General features: G+C 36.6%; 2 protein-coding genes across 4 annotated transcripts; one reads left to right on the top strand and one right to left on the bottom strand.

The window, feature by feature from the left end:
* Positions 1-2,798: 2,798 nt before the first annotated feature.
* On the bottom strand, positions 2,799-4,757 carry si:dkey-174n20.1 (uncharacterized protein LOC796174 homolog). Its single transcript, XM_048187148.1, has 4 exons — positions 4,389-4,757; positions 3,819-4,061; positions 3,383-3,685; positions 2,799-3,199 (listed from the first exon to the last, which is right to left on the bottom strand). Exons 1-4 carry the CDS (start codon positions 4,507-4,509, stop codon positions 2,940-2,942), a joined length of 927 nt encoding a protein of 308 aa, XP_048043105.1. The 5' UTR covers positions 4,510-4,757; the 3' UTR covers positions 2,799-2,939.
* A 26-nt stretch (positions 4,758-4,783) lies between these two features.
* Positions 4,784-25,268, top strand: si:ch211-225b11.4 (thyroid adenoma-associated protein homolog). Of its 3 annotated transcripts, XM_048187093.1 has the most exons (32): positions 4,784-5,023; positions 5,566-5,746; positions 5,839-5,925; positions 6,011-6,038; positions 6,133-6,281; positions 6,389-6,511; positions 6,596-6,716; positions 7,242-7,384; positions 7,461-7,545; positions 7,646-7,773; positions 8,037-8,234; positions 9,252-9,969; positions 10,274-10,426; positions 10,644-10,753; positions 11,390-11,550; positions 11,995-12,128; positions 12,259-12,417; positions 12,492-12,649; positions 13,180-13,314; positions 13,449-13,553; positions 13,805-14,005; positions 15,328-15,478; positions 15,571-15,808; positions 16,001-16,240; positions 16,427-16,628; positions 16,705-16,893; positions 19,220-19,467; positions 22,655-22,825; positions 23,083-23,128; positions 23,213-23,349; positions 24,045-24,247; positions 24,461-25,268. In XM_048187093.1, the coding sequence occupies exons 1-32, from the start codon at positions 4,806-4,808 to the stop codon at positions 24,700-24,702; spliced, it is 5,562 nt and encodes a 1,853-aa protein (XP_048043050.1). In that variant the 5' UTR covers positions 4,784-4,805; the 3' UTR covers positions 24,703-25,268. The 3 variants fall into 3 exon arrangements, with proteins under 3 accessions (XP_048043050.1, XP_048043049.1, XP_048043048.1); XM_048187092.1 differs by having other exon boundaries at positions 16,430-16,628; positions 23,083-23,349; XM_048187091.1 differs by having other exon boundaries at positions 4,785-5,023; positions 23,083-23,349.
* The last annotated feature ends 267 nt before the right edge of the window (positions 25,269-25,535 follow it).

The raw sequence follows: 25,535 nt of genomic DNA, 5'->3' as shown, positions 1-25,535 counted from the left end.
CTGAAGAATCATGTGCATGTTTCTTGAAAATTGATAAGCAATATATTTTAAAGGGTTAAGAAAAACTGAGAAAAGAATGAAACGGTGCCCATCCACTTATTTGGCGACCTTGGTTTTGGAAGCTTTTTTTCCATAGGGATTTTACAGTCTTTGTTAAAGAATTAAACCAAACTTTTTAGCTACAAGGTGAATCACCATATTATAAACTTTGAAATAAAGCAATTAAGTATTTGAAAATCTGACAAAAAGACAAATAGTGTATTCAATGACTTTAATGAGGAAAAAGAACTACAATCCCATGAAGCATTGTGAATGACAGTCAAATGATGGAGAAAATAAAACTATTGATTTAAAGAGAAACAATATGGTCATTCTATAATTTAGTGTACATTTCATGCCCATTGATGATAATTATATTTTTTTCTAACAATTTTCTTCAGAAATATATTTTGTCCATTAAGAGGATGTATACAATAATCTCGCACCAATATTTTATACACCCTGGTTTTCAGTTTGCTTGAAATTGCCTTTATGTCCCTTAGATTACAGTTTTTGCAATGTTCGCTTTTTGGAGTGGGTTGTGAGTTCAAAATAATGGGGGGGAAAAGTGTTAAAAGTCAAGATTATATTACATTTATTTCTACAATCTAAATACCTTAGAATAGATTGTTTAAATGTAATTTTCATTCAGATTAGAAAATAATTTATTTTTATTAATTTCTGGAAAACTTCTGTCAACCATACACCCCCTAAAAACTAAAAAATGGTTTATGCCAAAACCATGTGACCAGCATCATGTGATGTCATTTGAAATTTTGAACACATGGTAAATATACATTATTTTATTATTATTTTTATATAGTGTATATATATTTGATCCCAAATGACCTTTTGTTAAGGAGTATATTACCTGCCCATCAACAATATTGGGTACACTGTTATTTTATTTCAAATAAACATTAAAATGCAAGGTTAACCTGCTCATGAAAAGGCAAGGCCTGCCATTGAATTGTGAAATTAACTATTAGATGTCAACCATGTTACTGTCATTGTCAACTATGTTTTGACTGATTCTTTACAATTTAAATATCTAGACTGCCGCTTTTGATATTATTTCAGGGTATAGTTTATATCCACAAGGACTGGAGTTTTGCATGACATTCTTAAAACTATCAAAATGGTCTTTAAAATAGATGCATGATTAAAAAAAATTCTTGTCCTTAGTGACTATGCTTAGAATTTTACACAAATATCTGCAAAAAAATAATCACTGTATGACAGAATAGACCAAAGTGGTGGGATTCATTTTGTCCAAAGAAACTTACCAGGGAAAACATTATTTATTTGTAATATCAAAATGGTGTTTAATGATTAAGCTTTGCAACTAGCATATGTTACACTTATAAGATACATAAACTGAAACCAATAGTTGTTTTATTGAGAAACCATAGTTTTTATACTTTTTTGCTGATATGAAATTTACCCTAAATTATAGAATGACTCATATACAAATATTTAAATTGATTTGGGAGAGTGTGTTCTTTTGCGAGATTCCTTTGAAGAATCATGGGAAATGTAGTTTTTCACCAGGAATTCCACTGTTAATCATGATTATTTAAAAAATGAGTTGAAATGCATATACCATAAATGAACAACCTTGTAGTTCACAGTAGGTCTATTTAAGGGTATTAAAAATCAGTTCCACTATTTATAAAATGAATGGTATATTCATTTCCAGAACCTGACTGTTGCACTCTACTGTATAACATGGAGTTTTAAAACTGTCATTTCCAGGCTTGGCAAAAGTAAGTGTGTTTGAATAGAAGTCAACATACCAGCAAGCATGATAGCATCAGTCTGTCCATTGAGGATTTTGGAAGACATTTGTAAACTACTAAGCAAACTGTGATGGAAATGGAAATCTGCATTTTAATTCACTTTTTTACCTTTATTTTCAGTTGGTGTTAGTACACATTTTAATTAAAAAGGCTACCCTGGGGGAAAAATGAACATGTTTTTCTTTTTCAAGTTTCAAAATTTCACCTTTGACATGAAGTGATAAAATGTATGAATGCAAAAGCAAATGTAAATTGCCTTGGATAAAAGTGTCTACCAAATGCATTAATGTAACATTAGTGGTTCTGCTAGATTTGTGTGCTTTCAGACTTTGATTTATTTGCATTATAAATGGCCAACCTCCATCTTCTTAAATGGGATTTGTGGTGACCTATTTGCTGTCTTCGCTAATTAGTTGTGTGTATATATATATTTATTCTATTCATTCTGCTGTATATACAATACAAATCTCTATGTCTTCTGTTCCATATGGATACCACATTAGTATTATTTATTTTACTTATTTATTATTATTTTCCTAGTTTGCTTATTTAAATGTTCTTTCTGTTCTCATATCATATGTATTTGTGTACCAAGAGCTCCTGTAGAAAACCACAACAAATTCCTTGTGTTTGTGCACACCTGGCGAATAAACCTCATTCTTATTCTCATTCATTCTCTCATCAAAGCAGTTAATAAACATGTAGGCATTGGACCCTTTTCTCAGACTTCCCTCTTTTAGAAAGTCATGGAAATGGTATCAAGGGTTTTTACTTTTGCTATTGAAGCAATTATAACAATTATATTTGCTGTCGTCATCATTCACCGCCATACAAGTTTACCCAATTATGACGACTTCTGCTTCTGAGAACCCTGTGAAAGGTTTGTTCAATACTGCATGTTTCATAGCCACGTTAGTCACAACCAAATAAATTACGCTGTGAAAAAAAGCACACGCAAAGTCAAAACTCAAACCGGTCTGTAATAAAAATCATATTCTTACAACATTGTGTTCCATAAATAACATAAGAATCAGTCTGCTTATCAAACATGAAAACAACAACAACAAAAAAGACATTCTATACCTTATCTATATATATTAATCAGGCCAGCTTAACTAGTCTCTCACTGGCCTCCCATAGTTTTTTTGCTACTCCAGAATCTCTAGCGAAGGCTCGCAGAGGAGCCGGCCGACAGTCAGCGAAATATCCTCCGCTGTGCGGGAGCACCTCGTCTGATACAGCACAATAGACCACCGTCTGCGCCCCAGCCTCACACGAAATGAAAAACATGAACATCACCACCTGTGCAAGGATCCGGTACAGAAACGAGTAATGACAGGTCCAGCTACTCTGAACGTAACCTGTATGAGACAAAAGACACAATGAACACAATGATCAATTCAGATAATTAGAGGTTCTTGCTAAAGTAAAGATCACTATTATTACTGCTCATACTTAGGGACACCAGGAACACCCTAGTAACTGGATAGCAACCTTTTTCACAGTTGTAAAATGAGAAAGTCAGGCGATATTTTATATCTCACCAGGGTGAACGGCATATGCAGTCACTCCTTTCCCCTCCATCATGCGAGCTAGCTCCTGTGTGAAGTAAATGTTGGCCAGCTTGCTGCGGCAGTAAGTGAAGAACGGGAACAGGTTGTAGTTAAGATCTTTGAAGTCCAGCTTCTGGTACTTGTAGCTGGAGCAGGTGAGATTGATCACCCTGCTTGGGGAGCTCTCTTTCAGCCGCAGGAGAAGAAGGTTCGTCAGTAAGAAATGGCCCAGGTGGTTCACGCCAAAGCACATGGAAAAATTGTCATCAGTCCAGTCGAGAACGCTGGGCATACCTGAGGGAAAATTGCAATTTTGAACCAATCAAGACAACCATTCAGACCAGGGGTTTTCAATCTTTTTAGACGCCAAGTCCTAGTTTAGGCCATTAATAATTGCATCACTTGCCACCCTGATATTAATCATCACCTGCATTATTGATCAAAATATCCAGCCGCTTTTCCTTTTGTAAGAAGGTTTTGCAGAACTCTCGTATTGACCTCATGTTGGCCAGGTCGACCTCCATATGTAGCACATTTAAACTGTGGCTCCTGGCTTTGATCTCCTTAACAGCCTTTCTCGCTCTCTCCTCATCCCTGCAGGCGATGATCACACGAGCACCTCGCAAAGCCAGTGCCACAGCCGTCTCCTTCCCAATACCAGAGTTTCCTCCTTAAACATACAGTCGCATGCCACATGACATGTAAAAGAGGGCCCTAAGAGCAGACAAGTCTCAAAAATCTCATTCATAACAGGAATAAATGACCTTTCCTTTACAGGATAATGAAGAATAACACACAGAGTGATTCATGATTCATATCATAACCAATGTGATTTAGCTTTAGATGAAGGTTTGGTTTTTAATATGCAAAGAAAAAAAAGCATACAATCAATATGAATGACTTGTATGACCTGTGTCAACATTCAGCTGTCAATCACGTTACACTAAGAGATGCTACTCTTACATAGCCAGAGATATGAAGCCAAAACTGCTCTTACCTGTTATAAGAACCGTTTTACCATCTAACCTCTTCACGTCCATGCAATACCTCCTCCGTTTCATCCATTTTAATGTCAAAAAGCACAAAAGTGCGGATATTATAGTGTATAACAGATACATGTTCTGTTAGCTAAGGCTAAGCCAGCATAAGATACTCTGTCCTCTTTAAAGATGCCACATTCAGTTAAACTATTGACAGTTTTTAGCCCTCAACTTTAGTCAATTCAGGGGTAAAACATAGAAATAAATTTTTAAGGACTGTTTACTTTTTAAAAAACGTATTGTGGCATCAGAGATTGTGTTCTCAGTCTAATACTGTAGCCATTAGCCACGCACAATAGATTATCATACAGTCGTGCAGATAGGGGGCGCAGGCGTGCGCTAATCATGCAGCTGACCCTGTATCTCACTGTAGAATGAGATTGAGTTTACGCCTCTCATCAGTGGTTCACGCATGGAGCTGTGCTCAACGTTTTGAGTTGACAAGTCTGAAACTCGCAACAATGACGATTATAAACTTTTCTTCGGGGCAAGCTGATGCAGTTATGAAATCTCTCGTTTTAGAGGATCAAATATCATCTGATGTCAAAGACACGCTCAGGGTTTTCTTGCAGAAGCTCACAGAAAATGCCAAGTAGGGAGCTATTGTGTAGAGAGATAATACATTTAGTAACATTTTACTAATTAATAAGTATTGTTTCACTTTTACTTATTACTGTGCTGCTTTGTTGTTACATTTGCTTATTTTAATTTGTTTAAACCTGCTTTGAATTTCACTGTACTAGATATTACTCCAAGCTGCAATTTTGTCATATTATGTAAAGCTTTAAAGTCTTAAAATTTTACTCAAGTAAATATTAATATATTATATTGTAAATTATTATTTACTTGAGTAAAATTTCAAGATATATATATATATATATATATATATATATATATATATATATATATATATATATGTATATGTTTATGTATATATGTATGTATGTATGTGTGTGTGCTTTGATATTACTATCAATATTATAAGCAACACTACTGTGAAAAAAAATTAGCTTTAGCAAGACAATAATGTTCTAGATGTCATTACACAATGCAAAAAGATCCCATAGTTGAAGAAACACCCATATTTTATTTTAATGCACAGTGTATGATGGGAGATGGTATTTTTATTGGCAGGAGTACAGGCAAACGAAGCAGAGAGCGCTCACTGGAGGAGGCTTCACAGATCCTACAGAAGATCCCAAAAGAAGCACTTCATTCCTTACAGTCTGCTGCTCTTTGCCAACTTGCTCAGCTTCTTCTGGCCTTACAGTTAGAGGCGGTGACCGTTTCATCTGCCTGCCGCAAATTAGACCAAGTAATTTCCACCTTCACTTTAACAAGACATATTTTGTTATTCCTGTTTGTTGGTTTCCCTTAAAACAACACTTTCTTAACTCTGTTTTACAGATTCTGCAGGTCTTGGCTGAAATAAACTACTCCATTGTCTTTGAAGTAGTCACACAATACCTGCTGAAGCTTTTGCACCAAAAACAGGTATGAAATAATGTATACATAATAACAAATATTAAAGCAACCCATTTTGATCGATAAACCCCCTTTTTTTTTTTTTTTTTTGCAGGTGTTTACATTAAAAGATCTTCAGATAGGTAGAGTGTGCTTTAGTTCACTTCTGTTTTGCAGAGCTTTTTATATAGTCATCTTAGTTGTGTTCTAATAGTTGTGGTGTGTGTCCCATGAAAGCCTGCATGTTTTTGGAGGACAGCACTATGGGACGAGAGGTTCTGAAGACAGAATGCACCACCCTGCTTGGTAAAGTCGCTGAGCTGATTCCTGTTGTTATGGCAGATGAAGAAGCCAGAAATGGGCCGTTGTGCTACCAAACTGTCAAGGTGGAAATCTAGATGCTGTAACACTCGCTTTTTTGAAGCTTTACTGCATTAATTAAAAAAGTTGATGTGGATCTGGATACTCGTATGATCTGTTGTGTTGTTCTCAGGTTTGTTTACAGGTGTTTCAGCTGCTGCCAGGGCAGGTGGCCCTGGTGGTCTACAGTAAGGACAGTGTAAATATGAGTGTGAGAAAGATTTTGGAGTTCTTGATGAACATTATCTTAGGAGAGGTTTGTGCTTGTGGTCGCAAATATATTTTTGGAAAAAATAAAACTATTTTGTCTAATTCTGTGCCATTTAATGGTGTTTCTCAGGCTTCCAGCAGAGACACACGGTTATTGGCAGGCACTGCGGTTGCAATGCTGCTCACCACGCCGTCAGACAGTCAGTGTGCAGAATCGGCTGCCTGGAGTTTGCTGCAAATCAACAACATGGGTAAACTACAGCACTTGATTGCACTTAAAGCATATTACCTTCTGCAAAAAGACTGTTAAATGCCAAAACCATTAAAATTATGATTTTAAAATGTTTTTGAAAGAGGTGTGTTATTTTATCAAAAATATAGTTAAATTAGAAATTTTGTGAAATATTATTACAATTTAAATTAATGTTTTCTCTTGTAATGTATTTTAAAACATCATTTGTTCCTGTGATGGCAAAGCTGAATTTTCAGCGTTATTACTCCAGTCTTCAGTGTCACATGATCCTCATTTCTGAAGGATCATGTGACACTATTTTGGTGCTCAGGAAACATTTCTTGTTATTATCAATGTTGAAAATGTTTGTCTTGCTAAATATTTTTGCAGAAACTTTTTTTAACGAAATTTTTATGTGAATAAAAAGCTTTTATTTAAATATTTGTCTATCTTTTGTAACGTTATACTGTAAATGTCTTCATTATCAATATATACTGGTTTGCTTTGTTTATTTCTCATAATATGTGAATTTTGTGCATCTCAGAACCGTGGAGATTGACAGTAGGTGAGCTACAGGTGGACTGCCGTCCCAGATGTCAAGATGGAGTAGACAGACTGGCTGTATGCAGGGGGTTGTTAACTTGCTGCAGAAATGACATTCTCGTCAGTCACCATGGCAACCAGGGGGTACGAAATTACATCGACTGCTTTCACCAAGAAAAGTGGAACATATAATTACTTACTCTTTCTTTTGTTTTATCAGACTTGTCTTCTCTTGAATGGGTTGTTCCCCTTCATCTCAGCACTTTGTGAAGAAAAGCTTGACTGTCATTACTATGTTTTTCAAGGTACAAGCTCTCTATCATCATGCGTCGTTCTGTAGATTGCTGGGTCTGTGCATGACTGCAGTGACAATAGTCATTGGTTGTATCCATATGTGTTTTGTAGTTTTTACTATCTGGCTGAAAAGGCTGAAAGAGTGTCTCAGTGAGGTTTGGGAAGTTACTGGTGCTCCTTTAGATTCAGACCTCCAACAGCAACTTACACAAATCATCTGGAGCAATGCAGAGAGCCCGGTAAGCGTTCTGCGTCCTATTTAAAACAGAATATTCTTTATGTTAAATTAAATGGGTTTAAACAAACCACTAAGTATGGTGTTAGATGGGCTCTTTTTACTAGGGCCATGTGTTAAAACCACTCAGAACACCCTAGCAGTTTAGCACGGGCAAGAACCACTCATATTTTCTTCAAAACATTTAAAATCTATAATAAATGAAAAAATCAGCCATAACAGAAAACATCCGTTCAGCTGGTCTTTTCTTCTTTATTTTAATTGTAGTTGGATGGTGTTGCAGAGGTGGCACGTAGTGCTTTCTGTCTCTTTATGGAGATATATGAGAAGGATTGTTTGCACTTTGGGAATGCAGAGAAAAGACTTTATGTGGAGTTATTGAACAGGATATCAGAACTGCCTTGGGAATCCAAAGCAAAGTATTTACCACTTACTGCAATTTTACCATACACAGGAACAGACAAGGTAAGAAGAACTTAACATTCTACCCTATTTTTGTTTAACCCTCTGGTGCAGTTCACATTTTGTTTTGTTTTTTAGAATTTTGTACTTTATTCAATTTTTTGGCACTTGCTATGTGAACACGAAAAGTTTAAATGTTCCTGAAAAAAACGGTCACACTTGTACTCCTCACGGTCAAAAATGACAGCATTGGAAACTAATGGGAAGTGAATTTCATCTAGTGGAAACGTTTGGTACTGCACCCAAAAAAAATCTTACTGAAAGCTAATTTTTTGAGATATCAACCTCAAATTTGGAACACAACTTTAAATTTATAGCTTTGATTTTCTCACTGTTTTAGAGTAAAACATGTTTTGGAAAAAATATATTTCATATAAAATTGGGGGAAAAAAAAGAATTTTTATGCATTTTTCATAATAATAAACTTTTTTTTTTTTTTGAGTTTCCTTTTTTAACTTCATTTAACTTCAACTTCACACTTTAATTTCATTTTCAGGTCTAAACTCAAAAATTGATTAACAGGTAATAAATGGATCATGACTGTTCAATAAATATAATTTAGTTCCATAAAATCACAAAATATTAAATATGAAATCCACAATGCAAGCAGCACCAGAGGGTTTATTATTATTATTATTATTTTTATTAATAATCATATAATACAATATTATATTAATATTATATTATTATAATAATATAACAATATTATGTTATATATATTCTTTATAAATGTAATGCATTTTTATTCTGAATATTTTAAAGAATATATAATTTTTGTTTAATAAAAATAAAATTTAAATAAAATTATAAATAAAATAAATTATATGAATTATACATTCCATATTTAAAGTATTATATATTATAAATTATAATAAATATATGTATATAAATGTATTTTTTAGGTTGGAAAAAAAAAAGCTTTTTTTTTTTTTTTTTTTAGCTTTCTGAGAGGCTTATTAGCCTCAGTTCAGTATAAAATATAAATGAATGTTACTGAAATGCAATTTCTCTTCTTAAAAGGTTCTGGAGCTATATCCAGCCCTTCCCTCTCACATCCTAAAATGCCTCTCCACCAATCACCTTTCTCCATGTGCCTCAGAAGTCTACAAATTCCTCCTTCAGGAACAGAAACGTGAGCTTTTTAAAAATTCATCCCAAGAACCCCCACCCACCGACCAAGACTTAGCCATTCAATGGGCTCGGAGATGGCAACCAGTCATCCTGGAGGCTTTGACTTCAGAATTAACTCTACTTCAAAATAATGCCTCTTGCCATCTTCTGCCATCAACACTACGTGCGTTTCCAGGTGCTTTTAACAGTCTGCTGTCAGCTCTGGATCACACAGCTCCCGGTCACCTTCATGCATGGGCCTGCGTCATGAGTGCCCAACGGGTCACAAGTGGACATTCCCTCTGGAGTGCAGACAGCACCCATGCTCTCAAGACTCTCCGTCTTGCCCTCTCCTCTCTGGATGACAGCATCCGACTTGCAGCTGTGAACCTCCTCTGCTGCAGTCCAAAGACTAAAGAAGCCCCATCTCAAGTGGAGTATTCCACTCTGAGAGAATTCATCCCACTCAATCTCAACAGCGAATCGTCACCGTTTCGTCAGCATCTTCAGGCAGCACTAAGGAAATTCTTGGTGAGAATAAGAGATAGTTGCATGGCAAGCATTAAGGGTCAAAATCGTAAAAAAGGGCTCACAGAGGAAGAGGATGCAGAGCTTAAACAAGGAGTTGGTAAGAAATTTTGAAAGTTTTTCTGTTTTTAAAATTTAAGCTTTGAAACTCTCAGGATGTTTAAATGGTACAAAAAACTGTTTGTCGTCAAAAGATGATCCCTTTAAGTCGGTAGTATTCGCCTGGTCTCAAAATGTCTGTATGTGGAGGTTTCCCTGATATGTCGAATAAATCAACTTTTAAACATTTGTAAGAAGTACTATTCCTTTTGTTTAGGTATAAACGTTTTAGAAATTAAAATTTGTTGTGCACTTTTAATCAATAGAACAGAAGTGAAATTGTGTGGATTTTTTTTTTTCCTTAGAGTTTGTTGACTGGCTCTCCCAGCTGTCATTGATCTATTTGACTCCTGACAGCAACTACCAAAGGAAGAAGACTGTCTTGCTCCTGCTGTCTGCAATACTGGAAACATGCACAGACACCTGGAGTCCAGACAGAAAGAAGGGACAACCACCTGGTAATAAAACAACACTTACAAAAACGTACCGTGGTATTATCATATTTTTGGGCATGTATGGTAGTACCATGGTTTCAATTGAAGTGCATTTGAATACATAATGTGGAATTCTTGATCTTTTACCTATTATTGATCTCTAACTTCAAATTGATATAATAAAATGATATGAGGAATGGATTTGAGTTTTGTTTTTTGTTTTGTTTTGTTTTTTCCCCAGCCAATATGTCTGCTCTTATAAACTGGGCTAAAGTAAGGGGAAAGTGGGATTTCTTCTCAAAGTCAAAGCTGCTGGTCCTGATTGGATGTTTGGAGGATTCAACCAATGAGGTAAAACAAAATGAATATACACTGCTGTTCAAAAGTTTGGGGTCAATAAGATTTTTTTTATTTTTTTTTTAAAGAAATGTATATTTTTATTCAGTAGGGTGCATTAAACTCAACAAAAGTGACAGTAAATACACATATAATGGAACAAAATATTTCTGTTTCAAATCAATTTAAATTCTGTTCTTTTGAACTTTCTATTCATCAAATAATCCTGAAAAAATTATCACAAAAATATTGAGCAAAATATTTAGCAACTGTTTTCAGCATTGATAATTATAAGAAATGTTTCTTATTACCAAATCAGCATATTAAAATGAGTTCTTAAGGATCATGTGACACTGAAGACTGCAGTAATGACTGCTGAAAATTCAGCTTTGTCTTCTCAGGAATAAATGACATTTTTAAATATATTAAAATAAAAAAAGTGATTTTTCACAATAGTACTGTTTTTTTTACAGTATATTTAAAACAAAACCTGCAGCCTTGTTGAACATAAGAGACTTCTTAAAAAAAAAAAAAAAAAAAAATCTTAACGACCCCAAACTTTTAAATGGTAGACTATGCACAGCTGCAACCCTTGCCCCAGTTGTCCTGTAATATAATGCAGTTGCCTGACATGTTGTCCCTGTACTGTAGATTCGAGAGCTGTCTGCGGAGCTACTTCTCCGATTTTTCCCTCCATCTCTCCCTGATGATGTCACAACTGTGCTGTTTAGTCGGGCAGATCGGCTGCTCCAGAGCCCACGGGTCCAGGAGGCCCAGATGGGGGCACTGATGATCAAACTGCTCCTGCAGAAGTGAGCAGACATCTCTTATCTCTGTGTTTTATTATGAGAGAACACACATATACTGCCATTCAAAAGTTTGGTGTCTGAAAGATTTTTTTTTAATGTTTTTAGAAATCTGTTGTGCTTGCCAATCTGCATTTATTTTCTCAAAAATACAGTAAAAACACTGATATTATGAAATACTATTACAAAGTTTCTATTTTAATATATCTTACAATGTAATTTATTCCTTTGATGGCAAAGCTGAATTTTTAACATCATTACTTCAGTCTTCAGTGTTACATGATCCTTCAGAAATAATTCTGTTATGATGATTTGATGCTCAAGAAACATTTCTTATTGATATCAGAGTTGAAAGCAGTTGTGCTGCTTAATATTTTTGTGGAAACTGGAAAACATTTTCTTTACTTTGAATATTTATTAAAATTGTGTGTGTGCATTTCTGTATCATAGGGTGGATGGGGCATTTGAACAGGGGGAGAAACAGTCAGTTAAACTGATTATGTTCCTTCTGACCAAACTACAACACCATTACCTCACTGCCAGGAATGACATGTTGCTTGCAGCTCGCACAACACCTATTCATGGTAAAAGCAAATAAAACCAGCTTAGTTTAGAGATCTGATCACCATTAAGCAGAAGTTTCACATCTAATATATCGAAAATATATGATGAAATATGAATAATCCACAGATAAAATGTATTTTATCACTTCAGGCATTGTAAGTGCTCTGCAGAAGGGCTTGCTGGAGGTGCCAGGGGTCCTAGTGGAGTCAATAACCCAGAGAATTGCAGGAGACATTGTGTCTTTACTAGAAAAGCTCACTCTACTGCTGTTAGGTGTGCTGTATGGAGACCAGGACACTGAGGAGAAAGGTACGCTGAAAGTTGTTATGAAACAATATGCCTGAAGAGATTATCATCAGAAGACACTTTTCTTTTTGTCACAGATGTGCCTCCATCGTTCTGTGACATGGGGAATGCAATCAGTTCTCTAATTGGTCAGGGTGGTGTTGAGAGAGGGGGGCTTGATGAGGATGGAGAGGAGAATGTGTTGCTCTCTGAGGAACATAGTCTGGTGCTGACCTGCTGCTGGGTCTCCTTGAAGGTAAAGCCAATAGATCATCTACAAGAATTACAGAACATCAGCCTTTGTTTTACTTCATATTATTTTATTAATTATGGACAAAAAAGAAGCAAATCTTAAAGTGTTGTCTCTATTGTATTGTGTAATTGTGTGTATTGTGTCCCTGTTAAGTAAACATTTTATTGTATATTATATTTTATTTTATCGTAAATACTTTATTTTATATTATATTTTATTGTAGTTGGAACAAAAAAGAAAAGTAGCCATATACACACACACACATACATATATATATATATATATATATATATATATATATATATAAAATATATTGTGTTTTATTAGCGATCGAACTAAATGATGCAAAGATAACTAATAATTTTATATTTATATATATATATAAAATTAAACACATTTTATTTCAGCTAGTTGCCAAGACATTTCCCATTTTCATTTAGTTGAACTTTTTTTGTTTGTGTGTGAGCTGTGGTTTACAAGTATTATTACGTGTAACTAAGATATAATGTGTGGTCTTCCTACTTTCCTGGTAGGAAATTGGTATTTTTCTAGGCTCCCTGGTGGAGAGAATCCTGTCACTTCACTGGAAAGAACTGACACTGACTGTGGAGGAACTCAGGAGGGCTTCCAAAGTGTTTAAAGACATTATTCTGAAATGTAGACACTGGGTAAGCACAGTTCATGCATAAATAAGTCCAATTTGCTCTTTTAACACTGATGTCCAAAGCACTTTTTCTACACTTTGTTTCACAGTATTGTCTGTTTGTGAACAGTACTGTCTTTTTCTCTCGTCTTCCATTAGGGGGCAGTAGAGGGCTGCTGTATTGGCTTCACTAAATTCTGCAGGGCTCTCCTATGCAGCTCTGATCCAGAGATCAAGCAGATCCCTTCCATCATGTTACAACAGGTAGAATTGTGTAGGGGCTTCATTCTCAACTAGAGATTCATGAGATTAGTAAATAATTTGTAAATCAGTAAATCATTTATTATTCATTGGTATATATTGTATTGTTATTTATATAAATTATTATAAGATTATTATATTGCATGAAATATTTTATTTTACTTGATTTTATTTTAATTTATCAAAGGTAGACTGAAAGGACACAAAAGTCAAAGAATGCACTCTCTCTCTCAACCCCCACCCCCCCCAACAAGGGCCTTTCTGTTCTCCAGTCGCCCCGTAGTACATCAGTGACACGGCGTGCTGCCGGTTTACCCATGCTGATTTTAGGTGTCTTAGCTGCTGAGGACGCTAGCAAATCTCGCCCCCTATTGGCCCACACCATTAACACCCTTCTGAAGACGTCCGAAGCACCTCTGCCCCAGGACTGGGACCAAACCCTTGACTTACCACAGGTACAGTCAGTGATCTAGCCATTAAATACACTACAGTTCAAAAGCTTGGCGCTGGTAAGATTTTTGAATGTTTTCGAATGAATTCTCTTATGCTCCCCAAGCCTGCATTTATTTGATCAAAATATAAATAAAAAATGTAATATTGTGAAATATTGTTACAATTTAAAGGAACTGTTTTCTATTTTAATATATTTTAAAATGTAATCTATTCCTGTAATGGCAAAGCTGAATTTTCATCTACCATTACCGGGGATCGACGGCAAGGATTTTATGATTCAAAAATTTCTACTTGCCCTGCCAAAATTTTCACTGGCCTCACCACAAAAAAAAATTAATAAATAAATAAATTGAAATAGTTATTGTTTTCATTGTGTTTGACCATGCAATATTAATAAATAAGGTTATGACACCAAAATTCAGATACTAGCGACATTTCACAATTCTTGATTCCAATTTGATATCACAATAAAAACTACTAGCCTAACTGAAATAAATTTCAATTATTTTAATAATATTATTAAAGACAAGTAAACCACCAGTAATAAAATAAGAATAATTAATACCAACAGCACCAACATAACTACAATAGAACAAACATACACATGAAATAAACAGTGTTTTTCAGGATTTTCAGGTAGGTCTAACAGTAGTTTTCAGGTACAGTAATCAAATCAAATAACACTACAAATTAATTATAGATTAATCCTTATTAAAGTTACAAAAAGTCAAGACCAGTGAGTGATTTTTTTTTTTTTTCTTTTCTTTTTTTTGTCATTTGTTGTTTAACATTAAAAACACAGACAGCAATCGTTAGATTACAGTGTTACACATACACATGTTACACATTTCTAAACTGTTTACATTCACTTAAGACATAATCGACTCTTTACTAGGATACTTGCCAAGACTGGTATTTTGACATAATTTTGTAAGAATTTGTCCATTCAACCAAAAGAAGACATGAAAGAGAACTCAAATCATCACAAAGTGCATGAGTACTGAATTTAGTTCTCTTTTGCATTTTCTTGCACTTGAATATTTAAACTGGCAAGGCTTAAAAACAGGTACAAATGATAAACTTTCCTGACGATGCAGCACTGGCCCGATCAGTCCGGGCTATCAGGAAGTCCTTATTGTCGAGCCCTGATTACTCCAGTCTTCAGTGTCACATGATCCTTCAGAAATCATTCTAATATGCTGATTTGGTGGTCAGAAAACATCAATAGTCATGTATATCTAAATAATTCTGGATCAAGCATGTTAAAAAAAAAAAAGTGTAAGTGTCCTTAAAAGAGATCTCTCATTCCGTGATTCTCTCACAGGTGTGTGCCGTCCACACCCTTCAAGCACTGGTGAAGGGCTCCAGTCTGGGTGTAGCTGTTCTACAATACACCCCTGTGGTGGCTATTCTGTCACTCACACTCCTTAGCTCACCATGCTGGGCCATGAGGAACGCAGCCCTGCAGCTCTACAGTACAAGCCAGTCACACTCACTATGATTTTGAGCATTGCAAAGAAGTCACATGTTGACCTTTGACCTCATCTTCACTTTTAACTTGTCATAGGTTCTCTCTGCACCAGAATGTTGGGTCAACAGCCAGCCGGTCAAGAGGGCTCCGCTCATTCCGGCATGTCTTCTCCTTCTTTCTTTAACCTCTACCCAGCCCTACAGCCCTTCCTCCTGGGGGCACTGGAAAGTGCAGCTAAAGACCTACATGATGCCACCCTTCTCCTACATCCTTCCCTCTATCCTGTGCTCACTCTGCTTGCCAAACTACAGCCTGGTGCTGAGGAACAGACACGGTACGATGGACACTGTCATGCAAACAATCCATACACCCAAATACATGATTATTATATTATATTATATTATATTATATTATATTGCTCAAAAGTTTCGATGTTTAAATCTGGCAAATGCCTTTTCCCCCAAGTAACCATCCATATCCACTCCTTGTTTTTCTGATTTGCTTGGTGTCTTTGTGTTTTCCTCAGGGCTCTGTCAGAATTCCTGCCTCCGCTATTCCTCCTAGCTGCCAGCCCAGTCTATGGCGTACGAGTGATGTCATCAAGAGCCCTAGTTGCTATGGTACCACTAAGTGAATATCTGGCAACTGTCCTGCAGTTGGTGGAAAAGCTGCCCGAATCACAAGACGTTGTGTGCTGTCACAACAGACTGCATGGCCAACTCCTACAGATAGAAGCCGTACTGGCCAGGGCACTGAAAACTAACATGTAAGAGTAAAGAAGTATATCTCATGAACGATTTGCCACCGCAAGCTTAATATTTTGACACTTTTTGTCATTAGTTTGTGATTAGTTTACTGTCTCACTGAATGCACAAAGGTCTGAACATGAATATTAAAAGCAGTAGTCATAATCAGTGATTATTAAATTGTAATCCGAGTCTCTTTTTTTTAGCAGTCGTTCATCTCTCAGTGAGGTTATGACCAGGTTTGAGTCCAGACTGTGGTTGGCATCTTTGAGGCAACGATGCCCGCTGGTGCGGATGGCATATGTGGATATAGTGAGGCTGATGAGAGGCCACTGCTCTGGTGCTTTCCTCGCTCAGCTGTCCTCTCAACTACTGCAGGAGATCCACAGGAGTCCAAACGTACTAGAGGTGGGGCTTCATGTCCTGTTCTACACAGCAAGTGAAATGTAAGTCTTAATTGTGAATGTAACGTGTTGTTTTTTAGGTTGGCTCTGCTGCATTCCACCAAAGTGTAGTGAACTTTCTGTGTGGGGATCCTGAGTGGTCGTGTCAGGTGTGGCAGAGTCTGGCCAATGGCAACGCAATAGTAAGGCTCTCATTGGTCAAGTCTGCTATAGAGGGGCATGGTTGGAGAGGAACAGACCTCCAGGAGGTTATTGAGAGGGCACTGCAGGTTAGTACTACTATAGCACTTCACTTTTACTACTGCACTGCCTCTCTTTTTGTTGTAATTTTGTTGTAATTATTGTAGAATGACACTTTGTTGCAAAGATACAATAATAACACTGAGATCAAATATACAGCCTTTTTATCGTGTGGGAATTATTAAGAAATTCAATGATAAAAAGTGAAAGTAAAGACATACAAAAGATTTCCATTTCAAATCAGTTATGTCATTTTGAACTTTATCCATCACTGTTTCCACAAAAATATTAAGCAGCACAACTGTTCCAACATTGATAATAATAAGAAATGTTACTTGAGCACCAAATCAAATGATTTCAGAAGACTCATGTGACACTAAAGAATGGAGTAATGATGCTGAAAACTCAGCTTTTTCCATATCAGGAAAAAATGACATTTTAAAATATATGTAAGTATAGAGACACTTAATTTAAAGGGTTAGTTCACCCAAAAATGAAAATTCTGTCATTAATTACTCACTCTCATATCGTTCTACACCCGTAAGGCCTTCGTTAATCTTCAGAACACAAATTAAGATATTTTTGATCAAATCCGATGGCTCAGTGAGGCCTGCATCGCCAGCAATAACACTCCCTTTTTCAATGCCCAGAAAGCTACTAAAGACATATTTAAAACTGTTCATGTGACTACAGTGGTTCAATGTTAATATTGATAAAGCGACTAGAATACTTTTTGTGCGCCAAAAATAACAAAATAGCAACTTTAGCGATTTCAAAACACTGCTTCATGAAAGCTTCAAAGCTTTATGAATCTTTTCGATTCAGTGGTTCAGAGCGCCCACCAGTGGTGAACCATTGCAATTTCAAAACACTTATGACGCAATGAAGCCTTGTTTACTGAAGTCATTTGATTTTGCCGCTCTGAACCACTGATTTGAAACAAAAGATTCGTAAAGCTTCGAAGCTTCATGAAGCGTCGTTTTGAAATCGCCCATCATTAGATATTGTTGAATAAAGTTGTTTTGGCGCACAAAAAGTATTCTCGTCGCTTTATAATATTAAGGTTAAACCACTGTAGTCACATGAACTGTTTTAAATATGTTTTTAGCAGCTTTCTGTGCATTGGAAGGGACTGAGCCATTGGATTTTATCAAAAATTTATCTTCATTTGTGTTCTGAAGATGAACAAAGGTCTTACAGGTGGAACAACATGAGAGTGAGTAATTAATGACATAATTTTCATTTTTGGGTGAACTAACCCTTTAAATAAAATGTAAATAATATTTTGTAATATTACTGTTTTTACTGTATTTGTATATGTATCAAATAAATGCAGCCTTGGTGAGTATTTCAAAAACATTTAAAAAAAATCTTACTGACTCCAAGCAGGTGTGTATCAATATTTGCTTTTTTACAAAAAGTCAATATATTCATTCAATATAGTCAATATAGCCACAGAAATCCATTTTGCATTTAACATCTCTGGTGCAGACTTGGCTCTTGGCTCCTGACAAACTCTTGTATTCCATCTATGCTGTATTTTGCTGATCAGCAAGATAGTCCAGGGGCCAAAGACATCCATCTAGCTTATTTGTTCATAAAATTAGGTAGATGGACCTTTTTGGCCACTGCATCATGTCTTGCTGCCAGTGAGCGTGATTAAAAATGTCATATTAAAAACCTTTCACCTTTTATAAATGCCTCTTCTAACCCCTGCAGTCTGTTCAATTGATTTGTGCTCTGTCTAACTGTTGATGAAAGTTATTTTACTTAATCTGTGTTGCCTGCTTTCAGTTAGTTTGGGTTGCTTAGTTGCATTGCCTGTTGGACCATACAGGTCAGCAGTCTTTATTTATTTATATTATTTATATTTAAATATGTTTTTTTCCCTGAACCTACTGCTAATGTGGCCTTTTCTATCACTGGCTGGTAGCCAGTCCCAAATGTCAGCTAGATACAACTGAAGGAAATTAAAACAATCAAGAGCTGTTTAAAATGCTGGGATAAATCAGGCTGTAGATCTTATTTGACAGTTCATTTTTCTTGTGTGAAGGGGGCATGTTAGTCATTGTATTCAGTAATCGTTAAAAACAGACTGGGTTTGGACTTGGCCAGGATTTCCGCCCAGCTGTCATGTGAGGTCAATGGAATATCAAACTCACACACCTGATGGAGCTGCTCTACGTCGTGAAAGATGAAATATACTACAGTCTTTTAAATCCTTTTAAATCCATTCATAAGAAAGAAAAGAAAATATCATGATTGCAAAATAATAGATGGGTGGTTTTTGTTTGTTGTTTTTTTAAATAATGTCAGGAAAGGGTGCTCTTGTATAACAGTATCCATCACCTGCAGGCCAACCTGAAGAAGGCGCTGTTGGACCAGAACGTGGAGTACAGGGGAGCATTCTTGACCACGTTAGTTGAGGTTATGACCCCAGAGGAAGAGAGTTTTGCCCTGCCCCCTCCCTGTCCTCCAAGGTTTGAGGAGACATGGCTGCAAGAGTGTGTGGAGGTTCTATTTACTGATCTGGAGTCAGATAGAGGAGGACCTGTGCTGATCTCTACAGCTCTGTGTGCAGTCAGCCTGCTCCTTTCCCAGAGGTACACTCACATGTCATGCACCCTAATGTTAATATGTTTAGCTTGATGTTATTCGATATTTTTCTTCGATAAAATTATTTTTTTTTCGTTCAGTATTTTTGTCAGTCAACATTAAATCCAAATTGATGCAATTGATGGGGGGGGAGAATCACACACAGTTTCTGCCAATCTCATGTTAATCTTGAGTACATATAAAGTAACAATGCATCCTCCATATCTCAGAAAATTCTTTAGTTTTGTCATATTTATAAAAGATAGATATGCTAAACCGAGTCTTTCTGGAAAAAGCCGAGATCCTGGAGGCGTATCTGCCGTCAGTGCCATGGGCGGAGTTAAAGAGCGCTCGCAGCTTCATCACTATAAATACAAAGGGAACAAAAGCGTTCATGTGTTTACATTATATGCACTTGTGCGCCGATTCCCAACAAAACACAGACATCTGATGCAGCCTTACTCGCCACCCATGATCTGCAAATCCAGCACCGAACTGGGACTAGTTTACAAAGCATTCATCACCGAAATCCCGAGAACAAACAAACATACGTGCACAACTCTGTTGCTACCCCAGAAAAACAAACTTCATCCACTGTTCCCTCAAGGCTGGGTTCTTTGGGAAGCTGAAAAAGGTAATCTTTCCCTCACAACCAAAAACACACTCCGTTGGTGACAGCTCTGCGTCTCATTTCGGAGGCTGCGTCCTCCTGAGGTCACATTTGAAGGCTGCATACGTCATCAAGGATGTCTTATTTAAAGGTGCTAAAGAGGATGTTTTATTTTATACATTTTTGCAATATAATTTGAAACTGTCTTTACTAACTGATAAAAGACTATTTATTAGGTGCACTGAAAGGAATAATATTAAAGGGATAGTTCACCCAAAAATGAAAATTTTATGTTTATCATCTACCCCCAGGGCATCCAAGATGTAGGTGACTTAGTTTCTTCAGTAGAACACAAAGGATGATTTTTAACTCCAACCCTTGCCGTCTGTCAGTCTTATAATGCGAGTCAATGGTCACACAATTTATAAGAGTCAATAAACATGCACAGACGAATCCAAATTAAACCCTGTGGCTCGTGACGGCATATTGATGTCCTAAGACACAAAACGATCGGTTTGTGCGAGAAACCGAACAGTATTTATATAATTTTTTAACTCTAATACACCACTATGTCCAACTGCATTCAGCATTCGCTTGGTGATGTCTGATCGCGCTCTGACAATGGCAGTGATGTCTCGCGCATATACTTCAATGAGTGCCAGACATCACTTCCATTGTCAGAGCGTGATCAGACATCACCAAGCGAATGCTGAACGCAGTTGGATATAGTGGTGTTTTAGAGGTAAAAAAATGATATAAATACTGTTCGTTTTCTCGCACAAACCGATCGTTTCGTGTCTTAGGACATTAATGTGTCGTCACGAGCCGCAGGGTTTAATTTGGATTCGTCTGCATGTTTATTGACTCTTATAAATTGTGTGACCATTGACTCGCATTATAAGACTGACAGACGGCAACGGTTGGAGTTAAAAATCATCCTTTGTGTTCTACTGAAGAAACTAAGTCACCTACATCTTGGATGCCCTGGGGGTAAGCAGATAAACATCAAATTTTCATTTTTGGGTGAACTATCCCTTTAATATACATCATCTGTGCACAAGGTAGGGCCTTAAAAACATCAGCCATCATCGCGTAAACGATTGGCCCTCTGGCTTGTCAATCACTGCCATGACGTTCCTTGTGAGAGACGTGCACGGCTGCGCTCTCCAGTAACTTTGCACACTCCACAGGCGCCGCATGCAATGTTTTTGTCAGGAGACAGGAGTAACAACTGCAGATTATGAGTTACCTGCGGTGAGTCCGACATAATGAATCCACTAACACGACACAGCGAATGCCGGTGGTAAACACTCGTGTTCCAATACTCGTGCACGAGTTTTGGGAGGCGTTCCTTTGAAGTGAGCTGTGAAGGAGGGGGGCTGTTCTTACGCATGCGCTCATTTCAAAAACTCACTAACAGTCTTTGGTTTCTCAGTCGACGAAAAGATCCTCTTTAGCACCTTTAAGAAAAGTTACCGTAATAAAATTGACTGATATTCATTGTAAGGTGTAAAATACTGCAATTTCTTTTTTACGTTGCAATCTAACGGTTATTTTTCTTAAATGAGACCGATGATGTATGCAGCCTTCTAAGGGTGCAGCCCCTGAATTGGGACACAGCCATTGTTGAAAAATCTCTCGGCTTCCGTATCCCGAATGAAACGCGTTAATGGCCGTGCTCTTGCTCTGGGTGATGTGTGTGTGTGTGTGTGTGCACGCTTATCAGGGAGAAGTGCCTATACAAGAAATTCTGTTCTCTTTTAATGTCATACAGGCCAAAACTCTCTCACCTGTACCGAAACCAGAAGTAGTCATTTGGTACAGAAATACTCCATTATACTTCCAACTCGTGTTTTGAAACTTTGGCCATGTTTAGCATGAGAATCCAACTTTTCAACAGTGTAAATAAGTCAGAATGCATGAAGTAGCATTACACCCCCCCTTTAACACACTCTGACACTCATTAATGTTGTTAATAAAGGTTACAGCAGTAATAGCAAAAAGCAATAGGTTTGAAAAAGAAGCATTACCATTTGTATACACAACTGTCTTATGCTCACCAAGACTGCATTTGTTTAATTAAAAAATACAGTACAAACAATTTAATGCTGATTTGGTCCTCAAGAAAAATTTCTTATCATAATCACAGTGAAAACGGTTGTGCGGCTTCAAATTTTTGTGGAAACCCTGATACTTTTTTTTTTTTAAAGGTTTTTTGAAGAATAGAAAGTTCAAATGAACAGCATTTTTAAAACAGAAATCTTTGTACCATTGTTAAAGTCCTTACTCTCACTTTTGAACATTTTAATTAATCCTTGCTGAATAAATGTATTCATTTCTGTGAAAAAAAAAAAATGACTCAAACTTTAGAATGGTAGTGTATGTTGCGATGCCTTTAAAAAGTGGGTGTTGGTATTGTTTCAGAAGGTATATAGATACATTTCTAAATAGGTAAAGTTGTGTGTTCCATTTTATGTCAACTTACTGATGTTTCTGAGAAAGCAATAAGAATTTATAGATGGCTAATGGCTTTACTTTGTTTGCCTGCCCTTCTCTCTCTCTCTCTCTCTCTCATTCTCTCTCAGTGTGGACTTGTCTTTGCTCCAGCGCTGGTGTAAGTTATTAGAGAAGCACAGATGTCCCGAAGCTCCTGAGGCGCTCAGAATATCCTGTGCTCAGGCTCTGTGTCTGTGTGGCGTCTCCGTGGTGACCAGGAGTCTGACGGACAGCCTTGTGCTCATAGAGCTCAGTACCAGGTATAATAAAAACGGGTGCTTTCATAACTCCAGTTTGGGGAGTAAGTTAGACATAAGTTATATTTGTTATAAATTATATAGCTATATCTGGTTGACATAGATTAGCAGATTCTTTAGCAGAATGTTTCTCATGTTTCTGCATCTGGTTGCTTTTAAGCGTCATTTAATACTCAAAACAGACCAGGCTTTTGTTTTTAGAGATGTATTTATTTATATGTGTTTATTATTTGATATTTTCATCCCTCTGTATTTTGAAGCTTGATCAACACCGGTATCTACCTGCTTCAGGATGAGAGTCCACAGGTAAGAGCAAAGGCAGCTATCTTTGCCTCTCTGCTCTGCTGTTCTCGACGACCAGAAGCTCCTCAGAGATGCTTCTACATGCAGGTGAACCAGGCTCTGCACTCACTGCTGGACCTGCTCTTGGAAAGATTCTGGGATGCGAGTGGTACTTTAGAGGCCTTAATGTGCCACTTACCTGACTGTGATCTGAATGTTTTGCTGAAGGAGTCCAAAGAGACACAGTATGTCAACCCACATACAGAAATTATCAATATTTAGGACAGTCATTATTGTTTTTTTGTGTATATTATTGTATGTTTACTGTTGTCATTGTTTTATTTCTTGTTTTCAGACCACATTCAGTTTGGGTTTTTATTAAATATAAGTATATATATATCAACTTTTTTGACAGAAATTATTACTTTTATTCAACAAAGATATAATTGGTCAAAAGTGGCAGTAAAGACTTTTTCATTGTTACAACATTTCTATTTCTAATAAATTTTGAATTTTCCATTCATAAAAGAATATCATCAAAGTATCACAGTTTCCTCAAAAATATTAAGCAACACAACTGTTTTCAACAGTGATAATAATAGCATACTGGAATGATTTCTGAAGGATCATGTGACACTGAAGACTGGAGTAATGATGCTGAAAATTCAGCTTTGCCATCACAGGAATAAATTGCATTTTAAAATATATTAAAATAAAAAAAATAATTTATGATATTTCACAACTTTATTGTATTCTTTCAGCATTAAAAATATCTTAGTGACCCCAAACTTGTAAACTGTAGTGTGGCTTGTAAAACATCTTATATAGGTTTTAATCTTTATATCTTTAATTATATTTTGCCTGGCTTTAGCAAAGAGAATGCATACAAACTTCCTGTTTTCCTGTCTCTTACATTATTTTTGTGTTTTCTGTTGGTCAGATGCCGCAGTCTGTATGAGCGCGATGAAGCAAATGTGTTTGCAGAGCCATCTGTGATCTCAGAGTGCCTGTTGCAGTACCTATTGCATCTAGTTAAACATTACCCAGAATCCTCCACTCTCGCCAAGAACCTTGAGCACTGGGCCCGAAACAGTGCAGCCATTGTCAAAGAGAATCTCACAATTTGTATGCAACTTCAATTAGGTATGTAAGATTGACCAGATATCCATAATTGTTGTTTTTCCTTGTTACATTAATTATCAATAATTAACTTCCTGATGCTCCTTTATAATTCAATACAAAACCTTATAATTACAATTGATATGATCTTTAATATTTATTAATGGTTTGTATGTAGTCGTTATTGTACATTTAAGCATGTTATTTTTGTAATTATGTCTCTCATTTGTTGTCTAGGCAATGTCCTGAATCCTGATTGGCTGAGTTTGCTAATAGATCCCCGTTTCCATGGCGCTCTTTATGGCCTGTTCACTAGGGCGATTATACTACTTCAGCTGTTCAAGAAGTGTGATTCCATACGACCCCTACTTGACCCTTTGAGTTTATCTACAGACCTTCAGGATATTCAGAGACGGTTTATCCTAAATGGAGTCTTCCTTCCTCAGGTCTTCACTGATGCACTAGCACAGACAGATTAATCTAGTGCCGTCACAGATCAGGGTTGCATTATTGCAGTTACAGGCTTAATTAAGCACAAAAAAACAGTGTAATCATTATTGATCCGGAAAAGCTGGCTCTGCATCGCCATATTGAGTGCAAACTATTCAAAAAGAAGAATAACAGTCCTTTGTTGTGCAATACAAGAGAGACGATAAAGAAAACCTTTGCTTGTCTACTTCACCAGCCAAAATCAAACACCAACTCCAGATCATTCTTGATGACGGTAGCTCTGTAAGTGTAGCACATCTAAATCTGAAACGGCTGAAAGATGCCATTGTTTCTGGATGGGTGGTGATTACTGAAATAGAGCACACTGCTAGCAGGGACAAACAGTCAGCAGTGACTCAAAGAATCAGCGAGCATGTGTATGTTTATGCGTGTTCATATGCATGTGTTTGACTGCACCCACGTAACACCCTGAGGATGGTATATGTATTTTTAGTCAAATCTCTCTTTTGAACCATTCAATATCAAATGTGATTTATGCTTGTATATTGATGCTTTATATATTTATAAAATAAAGATTTAATGATTTTTTTTAGAACTTATTGTCTAACCTTGATCTGTGACCCCAATAACAAAGGGGAAAGTCTGTCCCTTTAGAAAATGAAGTGCTGCTCTCTTTTTTTGATGCTCCATCTCTGTGAACTCGGAGGCTCATTAGTTTTATGTGGAGTGGTGGCACATATTTAGTTGTGATAACACTTCACAAAAGCCCAGACCGGTTTGAGCTGCCTCAAACCAACCTCAGAGCATCTTCTGACACACACAGCAGCAGCAGCAATTAAGCCTCATTCAGGAGTTTCAGACT

Source organism: Megalobrama amblycephala, linkage group LG4 (genome assembly GCF_018812025.1).
Source record: "Megalobrama amblycephala isolate DHTTF-2021 linkage group LG4, ASM1881202v1, whole genome shotgun sequence".
NCBI classification, from domain to species: Eukaryota; Metazoa; Chordata; class Actinopteri; order Cypriniformes; family Xenocyprididae; genus Megalobrama; species Megalobrama amblycephala.
This window is presented reverse-complemented; position numbering and strand designations above follow the sequence as displayed.

Bases quoted from the DNA above. Each gene is read 5' to 3' on its own strand.
- si:dkey-174n20.1 (XM_048187148.1), bottom strand. From the start codon at position 4,509: ATGTATCTGTTATACACTATAATATCCGCACTTTTGTGCTTTTTGACA. The intron at 4,062-4,388 runs GTAAGAGCAGTT...TGTATGTTTAAG, and splicing joins TAAAACGGTTCTTATAACAG to GAGGAAACTCTGGTATTGGG. The intron at 3,200-3,382 runs GTGAGATATAAA...TGTCTCATACAG, and splicing joins TGCATATGCCGTTCACCCTG to GTTACGTTCAGAGTAGCTGG.
- si:ch211-225b11.4 (XM_048187091.1), top strand. From the start codon at position 4,806: ATGAGATTGAGTTTACGCCTCTCATCAGTGGTTCACGCATGGAGCTGT. The intron at 9,970-10,273 runs GTAAGAAATTTT...TTTTTTCCTTAG, and splicing joins AGAGCTTAAACAAGGAGTTG to AGTTTGTTGACTGGCTCTCC. The intron at 12,650-13,179 runs GTAAAGCCAATA...CTTTCCTGGTAG, and splicing joins GCTGCTGGGTCTCCTTGAAG to GAAATTGGTATTTTTCTAGG.